This window comes from Corvus hawaiiensis, chromosome 4 (assembly GCF_020740725.1).
Source record: "Corvus hawaiiensis isolate bCorHaw1 chromosome 4, bCorHaw1.pri.cur, whole genome shotgun sequence".
In the NCBI taxonomy this organism is placed as follows: Eukaryota; Metazoa; Chordata; class Aves; order Passeriformes; family Corvidae; genus Corvus; species Corvus hawaiiensis.
This window is the reverse complement of record NC_063216.1, coordinates 78,811,624-78,829,012: the sequence shown is the minus strand read 5'-3', so window position 1 is coordinate 78,829,012 and position 17,389 is coordinate 78,811,624. Positions and strand designations below refer to the sequence as shown.

The window sequence follows — 17,389 nt, the reverse complement described above, 5'->3', positions numbered from 1 at the left end:
CCATCCTAGATCGATCGCTCAGCTCTCCCAACAGCGGCGATCTCACTGCGGCCTCCCCCCACCTACCAACAAGCCTGCATCTGATAGGCCGCGGCCGAAGAAGCTCGGCGGTGATTGGCGGTTGGCGCCCCGTCCCTCAGGCAGCGGACGGGCCATGTCGGCGGCGGCCGCGGCCCGGGACGGGCTCGGGGAGGGCGCGGGCGGCGCCACGGGAGGCGGCGATGGCGGCGGGGGAGGGATCCTGAACCGCTTTGTGCAGCTGCCGGGCAGACCGCGGGCGGCGGGTGAGTGGCGGCCGGCGCCGGGGGTGACCCTAACCCCAAGGTCCGGAAGGGGTTCGGGACTGGGGTAGCCCCGTCCCTGAGGGGTCCGAGGGGTCTGGGAGCAAACCATCCCCATAGCCGGGGCACCGGGACAGGGGCACCCCCATTTCCAAGGTCGTGAGGGATTCGGGGTCGGGGCACTGCCGTCTCCGGGAGGTCGGGGACCGGGACGCCGCCGTCCTCAAGGTCCTGAGGGGTCCTGGACCGGGCACCCCCATCCCGGAGGATCAGGGACTGGGACAGATCCATTTCCAAGGCTTCAAGGACTCTGTGGTTGGGTATCACCCATTCCCGCGGTGGTCGGGACCGGGGCACCCCCATTCCTCGGGGGTCCTTAATCGGGGTATCCCGATCCCCACGCTCCAGAGACGTCTGGTCATCCATAAGGTGTCCGAGGCCGGGACACGCGTGTCCCCAAGGCCTCGAGGGGACTGGGACAGGGACACCCAAGGCCCCGAGGGGACAGATACTCTGCAGCTCGGCAAGTTGTCCCTGGCTCGGGGACATTCCCGGGGGCAGCTGGGGTACCCCAACAGACCGGGAATAGGAGGGGTCACCCTGTCCCCAAGGCCCGGGAATGGTGTGGGGAGAGCTGGGATGTTCCCGTGCCAACGATCCCAGGATATGGAGCCTGGAATCGGGGATGAGGGCAGTTATCCTTTTACGAATGGATTTAGGGCCACCCCCTCCTACAACCCGGTGGGTGGCAGCTCTTCCCTCCCCATCCCAGTGTTTTCCAGGCGTTGGGAGATGCTTGGATGTGCCACACAGGCTGTTCATCCCCATGGATGTGGGGATATGGGTACCCCACATTCCCTGCTGAGGATCAGCCCCGTTTCAGTCATCCTGGGATCCTGGATAGGCCTGGGATAACCCCTGGTGATCCTCCTGCTCCACAGTCCCAGTGTATTGGGGTTTTTTTTGGGAGATCCCTACAATCCGGGGAGGGGTGATGCAGGGATGGGGAGTCCTGGCTGGGATGTGACATCAGCTTCGTCCTATTCCCTGGGAAAAGCGGTTCTTTCCCTTTTCCACCTCCCTCCTAGCAAGCTTGGATGCTGAAGAGTCAGTCCATAGTTTCTGGATCTTTGAGTCACCCCAACAGTCCCCAGAATATTCCAGGAGGAGGCTGAGGTTATCCTGGGATCACAGGAGTGGGAAGTTCTGCGGTGCTGGGAGAGACGTGGGACACCCCATGGCCCTGTGATGTTCCCACTTGGAGTGGGGTATCCCCTTTTTCCCCTCTCTCCATAGCTCCTCATGACCTTGAGCTGAACATGCCAGGATCAGGAATCCTTTGGTGCCACTCAGATCCCACAGCTCGGGTGGGACACGAAGCCCCCTCACCCCTCAGGGGTGGGAGCCTGTGCTTGGCACATCTGGAGCACCAAGGGCAGCTGGGAAGGGGCTTTCAGTCCATGTTCTCATCCCTGAAACCTGCCACATTCTGGATCAGCCTTCCAGTCTCTTCTGGGAGCACTGGGAATTTGCTGAGTGGCTCCACACCTTCTATTTTTGGGCAAATACTCAGACGTGGTTCCTTTCTTCTGTGGAGAGGTCCTTTTTTGGCAACACAGGACCTGATTCTCTTCCCCTTCCTGAATTTTAATCATTGGCTGGAGCAGATGGGAAGCGCATCCTCCTGATCCTGCATGGATTCTGTCCCACCCTGGACTTGCACAGGATCAGATGCTGCAGCCCAGGAGGAACCACCCCTGTCCAGCTCAGCCTTGGCACCTAAATCCAGCCGAAATAAGCCCCAAACTGACTGCCAGCCCTCCTGAACACCTCCTGGATGGAAAAATCCTGGATTGCTGGAGTTTTCTCCCCGTTTGACACCTGTTGAGGTCCTATTTATAGAGCTCCAGCAGCAGCTGTTACATAACCATTGAGAGAGGAATTTCCCCCCCCTCATTCCATCTCCTCCAACCAGATTTGTTCTTTAGCTCCCAATTCTCTTCCAGAGTTTCCAGATTTGTTTTCTTAGCTCCCAGTTCTCCTCCAGACTTGTCAGGTTTCATTCCTTACCTCCCAGTTTTCCTGCAGGGTTTCCAGGTTTCTTGTCTTACCTCCCAATTCTCTTCCAGAGTTTTCAGGAGTCATTCCTTCATTTTCCACACGCTATTCCATGCTCTGGTGTTTGTAAGCTTTGGAAAGATGAAAAAAAAGTCAAATGCAGGTGGTTTGTGGTTTGTTCTTCTCCTCTTTCTGTCCACATTTTTCAATGTTTTCATCAGACTCCTGGGATTAAGGGAATTGGAAGTCTGGACACTTAAATGGATCTTTGCCTCTCCTGGCTCAGCATTCCTGCTCTTGCCTTCAGCTGTAATTTTCCCAGTCACAGCAGGGTTTGAGATTTTTTTTTTTTTTATGGAGAGGTTCAGTTTTTAATATATATTTAAAAAAATAGAGCAGAAGTTCCAAATAGCCCAAACCCCTTCATGTCATGGAGGGGTTTGTGTTCGTGTGATTCCTTAATGGGATAACATTCCAGGGACCTGCACAGGCTGGAGGAGTGGGCAGGCAAGTGTGAAGTGTAACAAAGACAAAATTCCAAGTGCAGCAGCTGGAATGACATCCCAAGAGTCCAGCACAGGCTGGGATCTGTGTGGTTTGGGAGCAGCCTCACTGAGAGGAGACCGGGGGGAAGGCAAATCAGGTCCTGGGCTGCATCCACAGGGACACTGGGAGGGAGAGATGGGATCATCCTGCTCTACCCAGCGCCCCTGGAATTCTGTGTCTGGTTCTGGTCTCCACAAGTCAAGAAAGACACAGCCAGACTGGAGAGGATCCAGAGGAGATGGTCCAAAGGGAACCTGCCCTGTGAGGAAAGGCTGAAGGATTCAGGTCTCATCTCCCTGGAAAACCAGAGCAGCTGTGGCTGCCCCTGGATCCCTGGCAGTGTCCAAGGCCAGGTTGGACACTGGGGCTTGGAGCAGCCTGGAATAGTGGGAGGTGTCCCTGCCCGTGGCAGGGGATGAAGTGGGATGATCTTTAAGGTCCCTTCCAACCCAAACCATTCTGGGATTCCATTCCATGAGAAGAGAAGGCTCAGGTGGAACCTCACTGGGGTTTTCCAGTCCTTAAAGCGTGGGTACAAAGAGAGGGGAGGGTCTCTTGTCCATGGAGAAGACAAGGAGCAGTGGGGACAGGTTGCACTGGGAAGGTTCATCCCAACAGAAAAAAGACATTTTTTCCAGTGAGAACCGTAATTCCCTGAGACCACCATTCCCTGAACAGCCTCCCCCAGGATGTGGTGGAGTCCCTGGAGGGTTTCAGGCTGTGGCTGCTCAAGGTGCTGAACAACCTCATCCCAGGTCCTTTTCCCACAGGAGATTGGACCAGATGATCTTTCCAGTTCCCTTCGAAGGCTCTCATGTTCCAGAATTGCTTTCTTTTCCTTTATGCTTTTTGGAAAAACACAACCCAAGGAACATTCGGTTTTAGTGGTGTAAAATCCTTTTAAATGTGATTGCCCAAAAGATTTTGGAAACAAAGCCTGGGAGAACCAGACCTGTTCTGGACATCGATCCAAACCCAGGAGCTCTCCCAGCTGGATGCAAGGATGATCCATTCTGGAAACTTTGGAGATCTCAGTAATATTTGGAAATCTCTTGTCCAGTGGCCTGTGGGTTGTGTTTGGCATCCTTGGCTGGATCCTCTGGCTTCTCCCATTTTCCCTCAGCCCCTCTGAGCGTTGTTCAGGGACCCAGCCACAGCTGCTTTCCCTCTTGGGAATTTTTCAGGCGTGGGCAGCCTGCCACGGAAGGGAAGTGTGGGATCCGCAGAGGCTGAACGCAGCTGGATGAACAAACAGGTTTTAAACCTCACTCTCAGCGATGCATTCCCAATCCTGCTTATCCAAACATTCCTGAGAGGCTGCAGTTACACAAGTTCCAAACTTATTTTGTCCGGCTGTTGTGGAAAAGATGGAACTCTTTGAAGATGGGAGTCAAAGTCAATATTGACCTAAATGTCCTTCAGGATTCCTGCAGGGATCAGAAATGGAAAGGGAGAGATTGAATCCTGCTGTTGTGGATGTTGAAAAACCAGGCAGGAGGGAAAATAATACCAAAACCATCTTTAGAAAGCTTTAAAAGGCAGAGAAAAGGACACGTGCACAGCCCTGGGATATTCACCACGGATGTGGTACTTGGGAAAGAGGAGGATCCAAAGCCACGCTGGATTTGTTGGCTTTACACCCTGTAGTTACTCCGTTTCTAGTTCCAAAAATAGAGCTTGAAATGGAAATTCTGCTGCTGGTGGTAATGCTGGTAGTGTGGTGGTGTGACACACACCTCGTGGGATGGCCTTGCACTGGGATTCGTGGGGTTGAAATCACGGATTGATGGGAAGAGCCAGCATTGTTTGGGACACCCTGATAACAGGACAGGCTATTCACTGCCTGTTCCTCTTCCTGTTATCCTGACAGGAAGAGCTTTAAGATACTCAAAGTGCTGCAAATAACCCTGGGATGGATATTGGAATTAAATTAGCTTGGGGAAAAAGGGAACTGATAAAGGAGGGTAGAATTGTGGAATGCTTTGGGTGGGAAGGGATCCCAAAGCCCTTCCAGTTCCACCCATGCCACGGGCAGGGACACCTTGCACTGTCCCAGGGTGCTCCAAGCCCTGTCCAACCTGGCCTTGGACACTTCCAGGGATCCAGAGGCAGCCACAGCTGCTCTGGGAAGCCTGTTCAGTGCTCAGTCATTCTCAAAGTAGAAGTTTTTCCTCATATCCAGCTGGAATTTCCTGTGTTTCAGTTTGTGCCCATTGTCCCTTCTCCTGTTGCTGAGCAGTCCGGCCCCATTCCTCTCCACACCCACCCTTGAGATATAAATGGATTTATTTGGGGTTTCTGACAGTCACAAGAAAAAGGATGGTTTCAGGAGGCTCAAAACAACTTCGTATTCATGGAATCATGGAATTGTTTAAACTGGAAAAAGTCTCTCAGACCATGGAGTCCAACCATTCCCAGCACTGCCAAGGCCACCACTGCCCGTGCCCCCAAGTGCCACATCCACAGGGCTTTGAAATCCCTCCAGGGATGGGGGCTCCAGCACTGCTCTGGGCAGCTGTGCCAGTGCCTGACCACCCTTTCCATGGAGGAATTTTCCCAATATCCAACCTGAGCCATTCCCTCTCTCCTGTCCCTGTTCCCTGGCAGCAGAGCCCGACCCCCCCGGCTGCCCCCTCCTGTCAGGGACTTGTGCAGAGCCACAAGGTCCCCCCGAGCCTCCTTTGCTCCAGGGGGTTGCTGTGTCACATCTGGAAACACCTTCTTGTTTTATCCCCTGTCCTAATTACAGCTCCTGCAGGAGAGGTGTTCAATTAGGAATAGCTTGGAATTGTCAATCCAGGCCATCCAGCAGCTCCCTCAGATCTCATGGAGTGAATCACTGGTTAAAGGGGGAATTTAGCAGGGTGTTGGCAGGTCAGTGCCCAGCCAGCCAGTTTCTGTCGGATGGCTCAGCCCTTAATTAGGACTTTCCTTAATTATGTCCCTGTCGTGATGTTTCAGCCTGGAATCACTGAATCCATTGGGTTGGAAAAGCCCTCCAAGGCCACCGAGTCCAAGCTGTGCCTGACCCCCTCCTTGTCCCCAGCCCAGAGCCCTCAGTGCCACCTCCAGGAATTCCTTGGACACCTCCAGGAACTCCAAACCTCCCTGGGCAGCCCCTGCCAATGCTTAACAACCCTTTCCATGAAGAAATTCCTCCTGATGTCCAACCTGAGCCTCCTCTGGCACAGCTTGAGGCGGTTTCCTCTCATCCTGTTGTTAAACTTCATCCTGATTGTGGAACTTACTCCCTGAAAGTTTTATTGTTCCCATTTTTGCCCTCAGGACTAAGGAAAAGGGGCCTCCTTGTAAATGCACTTTCCCATCCTTCCTTCCTGCTTTTCTCTGGAACCTTTAACTGGGAAAACAGGTGCTCTCCAGATCATATCCATCCATTTTAAAGCCATTTTCCATAACTTTACGACCTCTTCCCCGTGGATCTGTCTTGACTTGGTACATTCCATGTCTGGCATCAAGGAATTCATAGCAGGACCCAGTGAATTCCAGCTTTTCACAGAGATGGGGCCTTGCTGTGCATCCCTGAGCCTTGGGTGTTTTGGGGTTCAGCTCTGGGGAAGTGGACTTTGCTCACGACAGGTGAATGTTTAGCAAATCCCAGGATTTTCCCATCTTCCTGCACCATAGAAAAGTTGCACCTGTGGAATGGGCTCGTGGCTGGAGCAAAACCAGCTGCAAATCTCTCTTGAATTTCAGCAGGAGCTATGAATCATCCAATGAGTCCTAATTAAATGGAAATGCAGCTCTTTAATGGAGCCATGGAATTTGTCTGCTGAAGGAACTCATCGGAATTAACTCTTGAACGGATCCAGCTTTTACAGCTCTTTTCCTTAAAAAGACAGAGCTGGGGGAATCTTTTCTGAAGACACAGTGATGAGCAAGAGTTGGAAGGGCCCTTAAAGATTATCCAGTTCCACCCCCTGCCATGGCCAGGGACACTTTCCACTATCCCAGGTTGCTCCAAGCCCTGTCCAGCCTGGCCTTGGACACTTTCAGGGATGTGTGATCCCTTCAGTCCCTTCCTGTAGAAACTTAACTGGGATTTCTGGCCAAGTCAGGTGTCTTCCCTATTTAATCTTGGAAGGTGGATGGCAGTCAAGGCCTCCTGGGTGGCGTTTTAAAATTTATTTTCTTGGAATTCCACCTCTTACTCTTTAGTTTATTGGCTTTATATAAAACTCACCCTTATTCTCCTCTCTTCCCTCTGGAAAATTCTCATGGCAAGTGTTAGAACTAGAGGGAAATAAACCCAATATTTGATATAAATTTGAGCTCCTAATTCCTTAACACCTTTTATATTAGGACATGGAATATCCCCCTCTCCTCTGCCCCACCATCCATGTCCCCGCTACAGATTTTTCCCTTAATTTAAACCCACTACAATTCCTTTACTTTCTTCCCCTCTTTTTCAGCCAGTGCTTATTAATTTTCTAAGTGGAAATTGCTGTGAGACACAATTACTCCTGGAAACAATCCAAATCTGTCAAAACTTTGTCTGGACCCTGGAGAGCAGCCTAATTTTGGACCAGAGTTGGACATGATTAAGCAAAGCTGCTTGTGCTGAGCTCAAGTTCATTATTTGGTCTGGACAAATCATTTATTTCACTTTTCCTGTAGGAAAAATGCTTCATGCCTCTTTTTTTTTTCTTTTCTTTTTTTTTTTTTTTTTTTGCAGTGTTGGATTCACTGCTGGGAATTATAACAGAAGAAAACATGCTGGGTCCTAATTAGATGCTTCCCTGGCTCCTTTTCCATCCTAAAATCCATAAAAAGTCTGTGGGAGCAGGTGGGAGGTGAAGGTCACTGATTTGTTTGGGTTTATTTTGGTCACTTGTCAGCCAAGACCTCAATTTCTGTTGTCCAAGAATATTCCTGGTTAGGTTTTCCTTGGCTGAATCCATCTTTTTATCTACCCCAGTTGAGAGCTGAACTGGAACTGTCCTCTCTTCTTTTACTTCCATTGAGTTTTAGGGAAGAGGGTGGCCAGGCAGAGGGATTCCTTTTGGGAATGGCTGCATCTGCCTGTAGGATCTCAGCTGGATTCCCTGCTGCTGCCCAGTGCAAATGCCTTTATTTAGGAGCAGATTTTCCCTGTTCTAGCAGACCTGTGTCCCTTAAATGTTTAGTGACAAAGTCTTCTTGAGATCCAAGGAACAAAAAGGGAAGACAGGGAGAGATTTTCGTAGGAGGGAAAGCAAATCCTAAGTTTTTTTCTCTATTGGGCAGCTTTAAATACAAACGTTTGGAGTTGTTTCCTGAGTGAAATTTGCCAAACAGAATGAAAGAAGAGGGATTTTATCAAGCACCTCAGAAAGAGCTGCTGTGGAAAGTTTGCCACATGGTCCAGGGGTGGAGTGGACAGGAATGAGATGGTGGCACACAGATTGTCCCTTTTCCAGCTCGGAGAAGTGGATCTGACCTTACAAAGCCGTTTCCTCCTGCTGCAGAGGTGCTTCCCTATGGATTCTTGGCAAACCACCCCAGTTCCTGACGCTGGGACACAACCTGAGCTCTTTTGGAGCTGTTTTCCCTTCTCCTCCTCCTGCAGGCCACCGGTGCCCCCCAGCCAGGAGCGGCCATCGCTGCGTGGCCGACAGTTCCAACCTCTACGTGTTCGGAGGGTACAATCCCGACTACGATGAGTCCGGAGGGCCAGAGAACGAGGACTACCCCCTCTTCAGGGAGCTCTGGAGGTACAACTTTGCCACAGACACCTGGCATCAGATGGGCACCGAAGGCTACATGCCCAGGGAGCTGGCTTCCATGTCACGTACGTATGGAAATCCAACTCCTTGTGTGCCTATTCCTGGAGCTATTTTAATCCTGGCTATTTTAATCCATGCAAAACCAGGCAAGAACTGGAAATCTGGATCCTGTTTTTCCAAGTAGGCCCTGAGGTTGGGTTGAGTTTGTGATTTTTCTTTCCCTTTTCACTCGGTTGAGGCAGAGGGAAAGAAAAAAATGGGAAAGCAAGAGGTATTTTCCAGGTGTTTACCTTGATGGCTGCAAGGCACCTGTGCTTTCAGCAGGAAGGTGCTTCTTGCAGACATCTCAAAGCATCCAAAAATAGGTATCTTTGTTCCCTTTTCAAGGCAGACCTTTGGTTACCATGGTTTTAGTTGGGATCCTTTCTCTTTTAGAGCATCTCGAAGCCGTAAATGCGCAGAGAGGATTGTAGGGAATTTGAGCAGCACTGAGCACTGCTGTCTCCAGAGCATGGAAGCATGGAATGGTTTGGGTGGGAAGGGAGCTTAAAGATCATCCAGTTCCACGCCATGGGTGGGGACACCTTCCCTAGAGGAGGTTGCTCCAAGCCCTGTCCAAGCTGGCTTGGAACAGCCTGGAGAAATCGTTCTGTTCTGCTGATCTCACAGCAATGAGTGTCCCTGTTTTTTCTCTCTCTCCCAGTTGTTTTACATGGCAACAACCTCCTGGTTTTTGGGGGCACCGGGATCCCCTTTGGAGAGAGCAATGGGAACGATGTCCACGTGTGCAATGTCAAGTACAAGAGATGGGCTCTGCTCAGCTGCCGTGGCAAGAAACCCAACCGCATCTACGGCCAGGTAGGGAGCACAAGGAAGCCCTGAGTGCCTCAGAAAGGGGCCAGAACACCAAAATCTCTTCCCTGCTCCTCACCAGAGTTGTTCTCTCTGTATAAAAGCACAAGGAAAAGCAGGTATCCTTCCTTAAAGAAATAAAGCAGCCTTGGTTCTTGGAGAGTTCAAAGGAAAGGAGGTTTTCTCCTAGTTGGAAAGGCCAAAATTTGTTCACTAAATACCTGGTGCAGCTGAGTGAAAAAAATCTGGTTTAAGGAGTGGTTGGGAGTCAAAAACCTTCAAAACCCAAAATTCAAAATGAAAATTTGTAGGGTTTCTTTATGTTAGAATAACACCTTTTAAGACTTTCCATAATGCGGATGAACAGGGTGGACAAAGAAAGGGATTCACGCTCCGAGCAGGACTGACCCCTTTTGGTGGTGCACATCTGCTTTGGAAGAGCAGGAATTCCCTCTTTTCCAGCCCCAGGTGTCCCTAGTCCTTTCTAACTGGTTTCTCTGCCAGGCCATGGCCATCATCAATGGGTGTCTCTACGTGTTTGGAGGAACAACTGGGTACATCTACAGCACCGACCTCCACAAGCTGGACCTCAACACTCGGGAATGGACCCAGCTGAAGCCAAACAATATGTCCTGTGACATGCCAGAGGAGAGGTAAGCACCTTGGGCAGCCTCAGGGAGCTTTTTTTGGGAGGCAGACAATGGGAAGCTTTGGGAAACCTTGCTCAGGTTGGCATTTCCAGCCCTCCTTTGCCTGGGATCGCTGTGGCGTTGGAAGGAAGGATTTTGTTCACTCTCATCCATGGTTTGGTGTCCAGCTGAGAACAGGATTGGGAATGCAAGAATCTCAGACTGGTTTGGGTGGGGAGGAACCTTGAAGCAAATCCAACTCCACCCTCTGCCATGGGCAGGGACACCTCCCAGTATCCCAGGTTGCTCCAAGCCCCGTCCAGCCTGGCCTTGGACACTGCCAGGGACCATCTTAGAAGGGGCTGGAATATTAATAGCTGTCCTGGTGTTCCATAATCATTGCACTTAATTAATTAATAATTGCTCTGCAATCAGAAAATGCCTTTCAAACTTCTGGCGTGCTGCTTGGAGGGCTCAGGAAAATTTCCACATCTCCTGAATATTCCCAGCCTGAGGGACTGATGCAGCATAGCCAGGCTTGGGAGTTTCTGCTCAAATCCCTGGAATTTGGTGGTGTTTTCCGGAAGGTTTTTTGTTGTTGTTAATTGTGCTGCTGGATGTTCTTTGCTCCTTCAGGTACAGACATGAAATTGCTCATGACGGTCAACGGATTTATATCCTGGGAGGTGGAACTTCCTGGACAGCTTATTCCTTGGATAAGGTGAGGTGTTTGGGATCTTGCATAGGGGATTTTCCACACTGAGGTATAACCAGCATAGCCTTTTCATCTGGCTTTGCCTGGAGAGCCTGGTTAAAAAAAAAAAACCCAGATAACTGGGAGCAGATTGCTCTCCTATTTCTGTAAAACCTGGGTTTGCCACAGGATGTCCTGGTGATGAATCTGTGGACACTTTAAATAGTGCTCTGCTTCCAAAAAAAGTGGGATCTGCAGCACTTAATGTGACATTTGATCTCTCCATTGTTCCATTTCTTTTCTCCCTACATGCAGTAGGAGAAAGGTATTTCTAAATCCTTCTGAGAACTCAAGGGTGTGGATTTTAATTGGCCCAGCTCTTTTAAAAAGCAATACTCTTTTTTTTTTTTTTTTTTTTTTTTTTCAGCTGTAGGGCTGAAATAGCAAAGCTGGGATGGAGCTTGGAAGGTGATTTTAGACCTGCTTAGTCACTGGCTGGGATCAGCTATTTTTGGGTTTACACTTAATGAAAGAAAAGGAGTTATTTATAGTGGGTCAGAGCCTGTGGCTGCCTCATCCTGGTGCTGGCAGAGCCAGGAGGATCTCATGGCTCCTCTTTTTCCCTCCAGATCCATGCCTACAACCTGGAAACCAACACCTGGGAGGAGATCACCACAAAACCTCACGAGAAAGTCGGTGAGTTTGGAATTTCCCATCTTTCCCTGTAAACCAGAGTGGCCAAGGTGCTTGGAGGTGCAGTTTTCTTGTTCAGGATGTGACTTAATGCTGGCTTTGAGATCCTGCTTGTGCTTCAGCACTGGGGATTAACCCATCCAAGGGAATTTGGCAGTCTGGCTTCCCTCCCTCCCTGCCTGGGGAAGGTGACAGTGCCTGGATCTGCTCCCAGAGGATCCAGATCATCTCTGCTCCCTTTGAGGCCCTGGGCTTTCCCTGGAATCTCACAACTGCTTTTCACCAAGCCCCAGATCTGGGGAACAAGATTCCAGCACATTTCTTCCTTCCCTAGAGAGGAATTAGGAATCAAACCTGAAACAGCTGCTTAAAATTACAGCTTTTATACCTGGGATTGCAGGAAAGCAGAACCTCTTAAAAAATAAACTCCATGATTAAATGTTGAGACAAAATCACCACTTGCACAAGCACTTTAAAGCAACTGTTGTTGTTATATATTTTTAAATTTATTCTCCCCAGGCTTCCCAGCAGCCAGAAGATGCCACAGCTGTGTCCAGATAAAAAATGGTAAGATTTACCTCTGGAAAATGGGTGTATCTTGTACAACCAAACAGTGGAGAGCTGGAGAGAGCTGCGGGGAACATGCAGCTTTTCTGGAAGAGGATTTTTTCCTCACTGACAGGCCTTAAGCTGCCCAGCTGGCACCACTCTTTCTTCTGCACTGAAAAAACAGTTACAATCTTGATCCCTCTTTTCCAAACTCTGCAGGTCAGTGCTGAGTGCTCTCTGTTGAAGGGTGGAGTGAAATGCTGGGTTGTATTTCCTAGGAGTGTTAACTGTGCCGATAGAAGTAAGGCAGGAGCTGGGAGATGCTTCCAATCCCCTTCACCAGCAGGATTTGGCAGCCTCTGAGTTGGGAACTTGGGCAAATCTGGGAGCAAGGCAGGACTGGGAGCTGGAGCTGCTCCCCGTGGACTTAAAATCCCTGGAATCTGATCAAACCCAGATGTCTGGGAAGTCAGGTTGGCTACAAAAAGAGAGAATGCACTCCTGCTTCCAATGGCATTTAGCCCTGAGTCTGCCATGGTGGGGTTGGGATAGTGGCAGGCTGGCAAGTGGGACATGAGCCAGAAATCCACCCTGATCCCCCAGTGTGGGCAGCAGGGGAGGGGGGATCCTGCCCCTGTGCCCCCTCAGGTGAGAGCCCACCTGCAGAGCTGCCCCAGCCCTGGGGACACAGCAGCAGGACCTGGAGCTGCTGGAGAGAGTCCAGAGAGGCCCGGGAGCTGCTCCAGGGCTGGAGCCCCTCTGCTCTGGAGCCAGGCTGGGAGAGCTGGGAATGTTCCCCTGGAGAAGGGAAGGATCCAGGGAGAGCTGAGAGCCCCTTGCAGGGCCTAAAGGGGCTCCAGGAGAGCTGCAGAGGGACTGGGGCCAAGGCATGGAGGGACAGGAGCCAGGGAATGGCTTCCCAGTGCCAGAGGGCAGGGCTGGATGGGAGATTGGGAATTGGGAATTGCTGGCTGGGAGGGTGGGCAGGGGCTGGAATGGAATTCCCAGAGCAGCTGGGGCTGCCCCTGGATCCCTGGCAGTGCCCAAGGCCAGGCTGGATGGGGTTTGGAGCAACTTGTGATAGTGGGAGGTGTCCCTGCCCATTGGGTTGAAACTGGATGGGCTTTGAGGTCCCTTCCAACCTAAACCATCCTGGGATTCTCTAAGTGTCCTCTGCCTGTGCTGGGACTGATTTGGGAGATCCTGAGAGCTTGTGTTGAGGTAGAACAATTACTGATCCCAAAACTGTGCTGGGAAGGTGATCCCTGACCTCCCTCCCCGCGTGTCCCACGGTTGCTGGCAGGGGCGTGGCTGGGCCTGGCCACTCCCCACGTCTCCTCTCTTGCAGATGTGTTCGTTTGCGGAGGCTACAACGGAGAGGTGATTCTGGGAGATGTTTGGAAGCTGAACCTCCAAACTTTCCAGTGGGTCAAGCTCCCAGCTGCGATGCCAGAGCCTGTGTACTTCCACTGTGCTGCTGTCACCCCAGTAAGTGACTCATTTTGTTCCTCTGGAGCTGGGATTTTTCATCCAAGCACTCTGACGTTGGTGTGGGCTGCAAATAGAGCTCATGTTCCCAAGGAAGTGACCTCCACTGCATGCAGCAGCTTTTGGGAGGCTTTTACTCCTGCTGCTGTTTGAAGAGTGGTGCCACACTGTGGCTTTTGCTTCCTGAAAGAAGTGATGCAGAATTTTAGCTTTCAAACTCTATGTAGGAACAGCAGTTCTTGCTTGTAGAAGGAAAAAAGAAGTGATGAGTAAAATGATTTTATCCTACTGAGAACAGCCTGAGGTGAAGGATTAGATGAGCCTGTTTCCAGCCCTTTGGAGACCGCTAAGGAGTGTTGGTATTGCCAGAGCTTTTGGCCAGAAGTCTGGAGACCTGGGATTGATAATTAACAAGCAGCAAGAAATGCCTTTGGCTGTGCCTTCACCTCCTTCAAGTCCTCGTCTCCTGAGGGCAGAGATCACATTCCTTGGTGTCACTTAGTTTGGAGACTGTTATAAATGCAGCTTTTCCTGGGAAGCCTGATAAAGGTGTTTCCCAGGCAGCTCAGTGGCTGCTGGACAGCAGGAATGCCCTGTCTTTGCCAGCATATGGAGAAAAAAAAGCCACTCAGCAGCTGAGTTTTTCCCCCATTGCTCTGTGTTCCTGTCATCCCTTCAGCAGGGTTGTGCTGAGCCAAGGGAATGCAGGATGTCTGTGTGAGGTGGGCGTAGTTTAAAAAACCATTATTTTTAGCTGCAAAATGAGTGTGGCTCTGTTAATAAAGTAGTACAGTTTGCCACACTCCTAAAATGTATTTCTTGGGATAGAAATCGCCTAAAATTCAGGGCAGAGCACTCTGAGGTGCTGGATATATGGTTTAGGATGAGACATGGCCCCTCCAGCAGCGATTCCTCCCTTGATCCCAGAGCAAGTGGCTCAGGCAGTGACACCTGTGCTGCAGGAACCTCAGCAGCTGGGACTGGGGACAGCCCAGTCCTGCTTTTCCTGGCTGTGTAACTCCTGTCCCCCTTTCCCCACCTAGGCTGGCTGCATGTACGTCCACGGAGGAGTGGTCAACATCCACGAAAACAAACGGACTGGTTCCCTGTTCAAAATGTGGCTGGTGGTGCCCAGCCTGCTGGAACTGTGCTGGGAGAAGCTCCTGGAATCTTTCCCTCAGCTAGCAACTCTCTCCAGATCCCAGCTTTTGCACCTTGGACTGACGCAGGGACTTGTTGAGCGACTAAAATGAGAACATCTCCCACTTCTGGCCAAGACTCACCACGTTGAAGAATTCCCCCTCCCACCCCCTATTTATGGATTCCATGGATTGTCTTGCTAAGAACATGGAGGAAACCTGCTCCAGGCCTTACTCAGCAAATACATCGATGCCTTTAGAGACACTGTTACTTTTAGTCATTGAAAAAAATCCCCTTTTTATTTATGGAGCTCTAAATGACACCATTAATCAAAAAGTATTTTCTGAGACTAAGCAGCCCACCATCAACCTGTCATCAGCACACGCTTGCAGATTAATTGGGGAGCTTAATGAGTTACTGAATGTCTGAGCCTGTGTGTACACATGGCACCTTCACCTTGGTATTTTCACCCTTGTATCCAACGAGGAGCATTTGATACAGAGCAGCCACCAACTTGTTCTTCTGCTTTGGATAACCCATCCCTCCCGTCCAGCTGAGCTCCCCCCTCTCCAAACCCACCGATTGCTCCAGCCTTGCAGCCTTGCATGTGTTCCTTGGGCATGTTCCCATCCCTGAGCTTCCGGAGACGGCTGGAACGTCGCCCGGGGCGGCGAGCGAAGCTTGGCCCGTGCAGCTTCCCTGGTGCAGTGTCTGTGTTCTCCCCTTTTCATATTCAAAGGTTTGCTTGGAAGACTGGGAAAAAGTTGCCACTTAAGGGACTACTGTGTAGTTTACTGGGGGTGGGGAGGGAAAAGGTCTCCCTGAGGCTTTTTTAACCTTTTCTGCTCACTTTGCACCCAGAACAAGCTACAGCAAAAACTCACCCTGTGGATTTCAGAGCTCTCTTAACCTGCTCAGCCAAGTCCTGGTTATCAGCATTTCCCAGCTTTTGGTTTTCCTTCCTCCCACACCTCCCAAATTGGCCTTTTTTTTTGTTGCTTCATGTTCCCCTGAGGGTGGGAGATATGATTTAAAGCCAGTTTGGGGGGTGGCTTTGTGGATCGCTCAGCCCAGGAAATACAGCATCCAAAAAAGGGGAAAGGGAACATCTCTCCCTCCTGCTGGGAATAGCCATTGTCTCTGCACAGGAAGGACAGGAAGGAGTGTCTCTGGTCCTCTTGTGCTCTCTACACTGAATTTAAGTGGCCACTGAACTCTGAGCAGCTCCAGGCATGAGGTTTGTGCAAAATCCTTTTCAGTTGGAGCCCATTTTTAAGTGCCTTTTGTTTTTAAAATCAGCTTGTCCCAATGCTTTCCTCTTCATCAAAGGCAGATGTTACACTCTGGGATTTTAGTTACTTTTTAAGAGATTGCATTTATGTTTAAATAAACCATAGCATTTGTCTTCATGTTGTTAATCCAAAGGCACTGCCTGCTGGAGTCACTGCCCCCCGCTTAGGCAACCCAGCCCTTGTCCCGAAATTAAGCTTCCCCTGGTCTTGGGAATAGATTCTCATTCTCCAGCCTCAGTTGCTGCTCTTTTTCCCCCCAAGGCTCAGAACAACAAAGGCTGGGCATCACAGCTGAGGCTCTCTCAGGTGCTGGGACCACAGGAACTGGTGGGAGCTGCTTGGAGCTCTGGTGTCTCCATCCCCTGCACTGCACCTTTGCAGGAATTGTGCATTTCAACCCCTTCCCAGCCTCCCTGGCTGCTGAATCCAGACCCTGCTGGCAGCTGTGGGCTGGGGAGGGGTTCCCTGCTCTCCTGCCCTGCCTTGTAGTGACCTGCAGGGCCATTGCTCCAGCTCCTTCTTCCATCCCAAACTCTGAGGCTGAATATCCACACTTCCATCTTTGCCTTCTGGGAACATTGTCCTGGAGCAGCCTGGTCACCCCTGTGCTGGCTTTTCTCTTACCTGCTTTAAAGAGCATCTCCCCTCATCCCCAAGGAGCCATCCAAGCCTGGATCTCTGAGCAAGCTCATTCCTTAGGCTTTCTTTACTCTGGAAGTCTCTGGAGCTTTCTCTGAGGTCATCACAAAGCTTCTCTCGACGATTTTGGAGCAGTCTTGGGAACCTGGAGAGGTCTCAGCTGGCTGGAAGCTGGTCCCAATTTTCGAGGGATGACCCTGGAAACCACAGGGCTGCCAGTCTCACTTCAGTGCCTGGTAAAATCCTAGAAAAGATTATTCTGGGAGGTATTGAAGAACCCCCAGAGGACAACACAGACATTGGGTCACAGCCAGCACAGCTTCAGGAGAGGGCAGTCCTGCTTGGCCAACCTGATTTCCTTCTGCAACAGCATAACCCACCTGGATGATCCAGGAAAGCCAGGAGATGGAATCTTCAGCCAAGTGCATCCAGGACAGACTAGGAAAGGAGAGGCTGGGGGGCAGCTGTGGGAAGGGACCTGGGGGTGCTGGTTGATGGAAAGTTGGATCTGAGTCAGCTCTGAGTGCCCTGGAGCCAGGAGGGACATCCCTGTCCTGGGGACATCAGGGGCAGCAGCAAGGGAGGGCATTGTCCTGCTCTGTCAGGCACTGCCCAGGCTCCCCAGGGAATGGGCACAGCCCCAAGGCTGCCCAAGCTCCAGGAGTTGGATTTGATCCTTGTGGATCCCTCCACCTCCAGCCTGCAGGAGCTGGGGAAGCATCTCCAAGAAAACCACAAAGGTCCAGGGCCTTCACTTTTGCTGATAAAAGCAATACAAGCATCACCCACTGATGGATTTCCAGGG

At 50.9% G+C, this 17,389-nt stretch overlaps 1 protein-coding gene across 1 annotated transcript; it reads left to right on the top strand.

Annotated features, from left to right (window-relative positions):
- Positions 1-139: 139 nt before the first annotated feature.
- Positions 140-16,062, top strand: KLHDC10 (kelch domain containing 10). Its single transcript, XM_048301093.1, has 9 exons — positions 140-284; positions 8,452-8,673; positions 9,312-9,466; positions 9,965-10,113; positions 10,726-10,810; positions 11,413-11,479; positions 11,996-12,043; positions 13,374-13,513; positions 14,557-16,062. The coding sequence occupies exons 1-9, from the start codon at positions 155-157 to the stop codon at positions 14,764-14,766; spliced, it is 1,206 nt and encodes a 401-aa protein (XP_048157050.1). The 5' UTR covers positions 140-154; the 3' UTR covers positions 14,767-16,062.
- The last annotated feature ends 1,327 nt before the right edge of the window (positions 16,063-17,389 follow it).

What these genes read in the sequence shown, in the direction of transcription:
- KLHDC10 (XM_048301093.1), top strand. Translation starts at nt 155, where the DNA reads ATGTCGGCGGCGGCCGCGGCCCGGGACGGGCTCGGGGAGGGCGCGGGC. An exon ending in CCAACCGCATCTACGGCCAG is followed by an intron (nt 9,467 to 9,964) that starts GTAGGGAGCACA and finishes TTTCTCTGCCAG; the next exon opens with GCCATGGCCATCATCAATGG. An exon ending in CTGTGTCCAGATAAAAAATG is followed by an intron (nt 12,044 to 13,373) that starts GTAAGATTTACC and finishes CCTCTCTTGCAG; the next exon opens with ATGTGTTCGTTTGCGGAGGC.